General features: G+C 34.6%; 1 protein-coding gene across 1 annotated transcript; it reads left to right on the top strand.

Annotated features, from left to right (window-relative positions):
* Positions 1 to 3,775: 3,775 nt before the first annotated feature.
* On the top strand, positions 3,776 to 5,110 carry LOC112527047 (AB hydrolase superfamily protein YfhM-like). Its single transcript, XM_025137526.1, has 4 exons — positions 3,776 to 4,063; positions 4,223 to 4,390; positions 4,492 to 4,727; positions 4,849 to 5,110. The coding sequence occupies exons 1-4, from the start codon at positions 3,776 to 3,778 to the stop codon at positions 5,108 to 5,110; spliced, it is 954 nt and encodes a 317-aa protein (XP_024993294.1).
* The last annotated feature ends 1,347 nt before the right edge of the window (positions 5,111 to 6,457 follow it).

Genomic DNA, 6,457 nt, shown 5'->3' with positions numbered 1-6,457 from the left:
GTTAACATATTATAATATTTAATTTTTCTTTACTATCTTGTTTGTATTTATTAACATATTATATTACTAGAAATTTAATTCTTTTATATTATGAAATTTGTGTAATTGACTGTTTTTCAAGATGCCATTTTTGATCATTTTACATGTTTATAAGCGAGTTTTTACAAAACATAATTTGTTCATTAGCTAGCTTATCAGCTACCGGCTAGTTTATCAGTCAACTTACCAGTTATCAGCTAGTTTTTTAGGGTTTATAACATTTAGCAGAGTTTAAGATTTGTTGTAATATATATAATACAATATTATTAAATTTAATTCTTTTAACAAAAACTAAGGGGCTTTTCGGTTATGGCTTAATGAGTTGTATAGCCTATATGGCTTATTCGCTAAGGGGCTGTTCGATTGCCACTTGATGGGCTGTATTGGCCATATGGCTTATTCGGTAAGCCATACAATTATGTTCGGTTGTGGCTTAATGCTTCAGCCGAGTGCTTATTCGGTCAGCCCAAATAGATGTGTCATATACACTCAGCCATGATTATTCTACAAATACCCTTCTTATATTAATAAATAAAACCTCTCTTCCTTCAAAGTTGTCCTCTCTTCCCTGAAGCCTCCGATCTCTCTTCCTTCATCGGTCTTCTAAGGGTCGTCGGTTATCCCCTCTCCCATTGTCTGGTAATTTCCTTTTCCTCCATCGATCAGGGAATGAAGTTCACCCATCTGCCTTTTTCTTCCATTGATCTGCTTCGTGACAAACCCATCAAAATCGAGGTTGAAAACCCATCGGTCGCCGGTCATCCCCTCCTCTATTGTCTGGTAATTCCTTTTTCCTCCATCTATCAGGGAATGAAGTTCACCCATCTGCCTTTTTCTTCCATCGATCTGCTCCTTGACAAACCCATCGAAATCGAGGCTAAAAACCCATCGGTCACCGGTCATCCCCTTCCCCATTGTCTGTGTGTGTGTTGTGTATTGGTGTTTGTGGATGCGTGTTCTGTGTTGGTGAAGGTTGTTTTCGATCAGAGCAGGGGGTAAAATGGTCACCTGCTCAAGGATTCCTGCTCAAGCCCATCGAAATCGAAGCTGAAAACCCATTGGTTTTTTAGACAAAAATAAAGATAGGGGGTAAAAAATGTTCATTTCTAACATTCAGACTGTTTATTCAGCACAACAACTGAACAACAACTTATCTGTTAATATACAGACAACTATATCCATACAGGTCTTAATAGAAAACGAACCGAACGGCCCCTAAGCCATAGATAACTGTTCAGTTGTGCCTTATTCGCTCAGCCGATGACTTATTTGGTCAGCTAAAGAAGTAAAGTTCTTTGTATTCAGCCCTTTATATTCCTCTTTTGCCCTTCACCCTCTTTCATTTTCTTCCCCAAATCATAAAACCTTTTATCCTGAACCTCTCCATCTTCACATTCTGGCTGCACCAACACCAAAGAAAAAACTCCAGCCACCAAAGAAAAAACATGGAAAATGAGGTTTGATTTATGATTTATTGTTTTGATTTTGTATTTTTTTAGTTCTTGATTTAGGTCTTCTCTCCTCATCTCCATTCTTCATCTTCAAGAACTTCAACACCAATAGTGTAGATATTGAAACACAAAACACCAACTTCAAATCTTTGATCTATCTCCATCTTCACATCAAAAGCCCGTGAGCCTTGAACTATCGAACCCGAATATGTCGAACCCACAACCACATTTTCCATGTCAGGTTCGTGAGGGAAGATGTCGGGTTCATGAGAGACTTCAATCCTTCACCGGTGGTTTCATATCCTAAAAGGGTGATGCCATTGTCGGAGGATAAGACGTAGGATGCTGATGGAGACCACCACGATGGCAGATCTGATCTCATGCTTTCCCCACCTGCAACTGTCAGATTAACTGTTGTAAAAAAATATTTTGGAGTCTTTAAGGATTTTTAGGTTCAGTGATGGTATGAATTATTGAGATTCTGTAGTTAAAAATTTTAAATGGAATATATTTGTAATTTGGTGGCATCATGGAAAATTAGAGAAATAAATAAAATTGAAAGCAGGGTGATGGGTTGAAAGGGGAAGTGATATTTTTGGTGATTGTTTAATGGCAGGTGAGGGAGATCGGTTGCAACAAGGAAGAAGATACATATATTTTCAAGTGAAAGAGATGAGTTTAATGAAACAAAATACAAACATTAAGGGTGAAATAGTCATTTGTGACATGTAAATTTTTTATTCAACATAACAACCGAACAACAACTTATTTGTTATCATACAGACAACTTTATCAATACAGAAATATTTATCCATACAAGACTTAATAGTAAAGGAACCGAACAACCCCTAAGACAACAATGCATCAAAGGGTTTATGTCGTAAGGGGCACAAACCTCCCCTTATGTTTTGTTGCGTGCTTTCATATTTCCTACAATTAACAAAATTACATGTATGACAGAAGTTTAAACTAGTTGAGTTAGTTTATAGAGTATGATTAAGTCTTGCTTTTATAGAGAGTGGAGTGTAAATTGTGTTGGTCTCAAAATGCTTGTCTTTTCAGCTTTTAATTAGTTTTGTATCCTATGCCTATTGTTTCAAAAATAGATTTGGAAGAAGGCAAATATGCAAGAATGGAACATGAGCCCTAGCTTTCCTTGGAAATTCAAACAACTAACAAAACTTGCCATCATGATTTTGCTAAAAACTTCATATTTATTTCTTTTAGGGTGTGTTTATTACACTGGATAAGATAGAAGATAATATAACAAGATCTCGTTTTATGTTTGGTAGGACTTTTATGTGGAACATATATGAACAAAGTGGAAAAAACCTGTTCCACTCCTAACCCATGGAACAGGATGAAACACACTTATATTTACCGGTATAATCTAAAAAAAACTTAATTCCTTTTTAAAACATCAAATATGTCTCATTTTTATATTTCATTCATTTTTTAAATTTTATCTATTATATTTTATGCTTTTTAAACTTTATTATTTTTATAATGTTTTTATATTTTTATTAATTTATGTAATTTACTATATATTAATAACAAAAAATAATGTAGAAAAATGATAAAATAAAAATTAGAAACTACGTAAACTTTTTATTATGGTATCACTTTAATGTTTTGACGAAAACTTTCTAATGATATATTTTGTTATAAAAATTATTTTATTATAACTTAATAAATTATATAAATTAATCAAAATATATAAACAACTTATTAGGGGTAAATTGGTCTTTTTATTTATTTTGTTCTGTCTTACCAAACACTGAACAACTATCTTGTCTTGTCATGTTTTATCATATCCTATTTGACACAAACTCACTCTTATAGTCAAATAATACCATCGTTTGAAAAAAAATTCTGAATACATATCTGATAAATGATAAAACAACTCCTTCCTACTCTTAAAACCGCCATGGAGAATGCAGCCCTCCGGAGACTTTCTGTATGATGACAAAAAACAACTTTGATGTAGATTCCATACATATTTTATTTCAATTGGATGCAATTATATAACATGATCTATGTTTGTCCCAATTTATTTATAAATATTAATTGTGAGGCTTCGTTTTCCGTTAATCAAAATGTTTGGAGGTGGCGTCGGCCGTCAAACATGGTTATTATTGTATTTCAAAAACTAATAATTGAAACATAATGGTGGAACCTAAAAACACTATAAAAAGCATTAACGCAGAACCAAAAAATTTGAACCACCACCTTCATTTGAGAACAGACACACTAGCTCCTCATACTACACTCTCGTTGTGAAAAAAATGGATCAGGTTAAGCATAATTACGTCCAAGTCGACGGGCTGAAGCTCCACGTAGCAGAGATTGGGTCCGAATCAGCACCTGTGGTGCTTTTCTTTCATGGATTTCCGGAGATATCCTACACTTGGCGCCATCAGATGATTGCGGTTGCAAACGCGGGTTACAGAGCCATTGCACCGGATTACAGAGGATACGGACTATCCGACATCCCTGCAGAACCCGAGAAGACGTCATTCGCTGATTTGGTCGCAGATACGGCCACCATCCTAGATTCTCTCGCCATACCTAAGGTAGATCTTCTATATCTATACTTGTGTTTATATTCATATATGAATTATAATTTTGAATTGTAAATTGTCGCGATTAGAGATTCATGTTATATGTGTACAAATTACGGATACCGACATTGAACACTAATTTACCTATATTATTTGCATGGAAATTCTCAGGTATTTGTCATTGCAAAAGATTTTGGAGGAATGGTTGGCTACATATTTTCTCTTTTCTTCCCGGAAAAACTTGCAGGAATCATAACACTCGGAATTCCCTATATGCCTCCGGAGGCTTTGCAACAACTTCAAACCCTCCCTGAAGGGTTCTACATGCGAAGATGGCGGGTATACACCATTAAATAATTGATTTGATCGATCTTTAAATTTCAAAACATGAACATCCAATTCCTAATTTAAATAATCAATATAATTAAAATCTTTATTAGGAACCTGGAAGAGCGGAAGCTGATTTTGGCCGATTTGATGCTAAAACAGTGGTGAGAAACATCTATATTTTGTTCTCTGGAAGTGAAGTACCCATAGCCAGTGAAAACCAAGAGATAATGGATTTGGTGGAACCTTTAGCTCCTCTACCCTCTTGGTTCACAGAGGAGGATCTTGAGACCTATGCTGCTTCGTATGCAAAGTCTGGATTTCAAACTGCAGTCCAAGTTCCTTACAGGTAATTTATCGAACCAATCAAAATGTGGCGTATTTTTAATATGCTAGAACTAACTCGATAGCAGGGGAGTTATTCTTTTTGCTCCTCTATTTCCATGTTCTCATTTCATTAATCGTTGTAGGTCATTATTGGAGATTGTTCAACCTCCAAACCACGGCCCAAATGACCCGATAGTTGTAGCTCCAGCACTTTTTATCACAGGTGATAAAGATTTCTTTTACAACTTTCCCGGTATGAAAGATTACCTGAAGAGTGGGATAGAAAAATATGTACCCAATCTGGAAATCATATACTTGCTTGAAGGTTCTCATTTCATTCATGAACAATTCCCGGACAAGGTGAATCAACTCCTACTCAATTTTCTCAATCGCAACAAATATTAGAGCCTTCAAGATTCCCCGTGAGATCCAAAAGTTCGAGTTTGAATTTTACATTTATGTATTTTCCATGTAATCAAAATGTGCTCAATACCTCATCATGTAAGTTTTCTCAAGTTGATCAATATCGTGTAATAAAGAGTTGAACGATCACATTTATTGGTATACATAATATCACTAGCTAATTCACAATATTTAACCAATTTCTAAGTGTTTTAATAGACCGTTTTATAAGACTTAATTTATAGGACCGAAATATTAAACATACTATCTAAAGACGTTGTATAATAAGTTGATAGGACGTTTTTAGCGTCTTAACAAGTTTTTTTTAGGATACTTTTAATACAAAGCGTTGTATTAGCAATTTTATAGGACAATTTTGAGAAAGTGTTCTATAAACTCCTATTTTTATAGGACACCTGTTTTTATAAGACATATTTTCAAATAGTATCCTCTAAAATTCCTAATGAGACGTTTTGTATTAAAAGTGTTCTAAAAAACTTGTTAAGACGCCAAAAAACATCCTATAAACTTATTAAACACCTATAGATAGGATGTTTTATTTTTTGCTCCTATAAATTAAGTCTTATAAAACTGCCTATTACGACACTTAAATTTTTTGGCGTCCCATAAACCCAATTCCCTAGATTCGTACCGATGACCTTAACATTAGCATTTAACACTAGATTGAATTACGAATTTGGCTTCCTCAAAATCATATGATTACGGAAATAAATCTAGAATTTTGAACTTTTAACTTTTGGCTTCAAACATCAAACTATCATTCTTCAAATAGCAATGATCAGTTTAAAAACGTACATTCAAACTTATAAACCCAAAGCCTTATTTCACTAGTTGAAGTTTCACATGGTTTTTCAGACAACTGTGAAAACTGAAGCGTAAATTCATTGAAGTACTACCGACCGATTCTAAAAGATTTCAACTAAAAGTCTCTAGTAATCCACTGTGGATTTAAATTTAAATGCAATTTTTAGTACCACTCTCTCCAAAGTCTCTAGTAATCTACTAATATATATACGACTCCTCGTTAACGTTTTGACCTCTCCCTGGGCCTGCTGGGGTGTAATCCAGTTGGACATAGGCTCGACCATTGGCTTGAATGAACACTCCATCCTGGCTTTATGGGTCCAACTTGATGGCTCCTTCTAAGACTACCTCTTAAGCCTAACCTGATGCTTTGTCTCCCAAATCTTGATCTTACTTCTACGGTTCTTAGACTAGCAATTTGTAAAGCCCTATTTCACTTTAACTACATCTCTTATACCAATTTGTAAAGCCCTATTTTTCATCACAAGGCGTTGCGTCGAAAATTTGACGCTATAGAGTGAATTT

The sequence above is a fragment of the Cynara cardunculus genome, assembly GCF_001531365.2.
Source record: "Cynara cardunculus var. scolymus isolate 2C chromosome LG 14, CcrdV1, whole genome shotgun sequence".
In the NCBI taxonomy this organism is placed as follows: domain Eukaryota; kingdom Viridiplantae; phylum Streptophyta; class Magnoliopsida; order Asterales; family Asteraceae; genus Cynara; species Cynara cardunculus.
The sequence above is the reverse complement of the archived record's forward strand: the minus strand, read 5'-3'. Positions and strand labels throughout refer to the sequence as shown.

Coding starts and splice junctions, on each gene's coding strand:
- LOC112527047 (XM_025137526.1), top strand. CDS start 3,776: ATGGATCAGGTTAAGCATAATTACGTCCAAGTCGACGGGCTGAAGCTC. Junction 4,391..4,491: donor TCTACATGCGAAGATGGCGG/GTATACACCATT, acceptor AATCTTTATTAG/GAACCTGGAAGAGCGGAAGC. Junction 4,728..4,848: donor GCAGTCCAAGTTCCTTACAG/GTAATTTATCGA, acceptor TAATCGTTGTAG/GTCATTATTGGAGATTGTTC.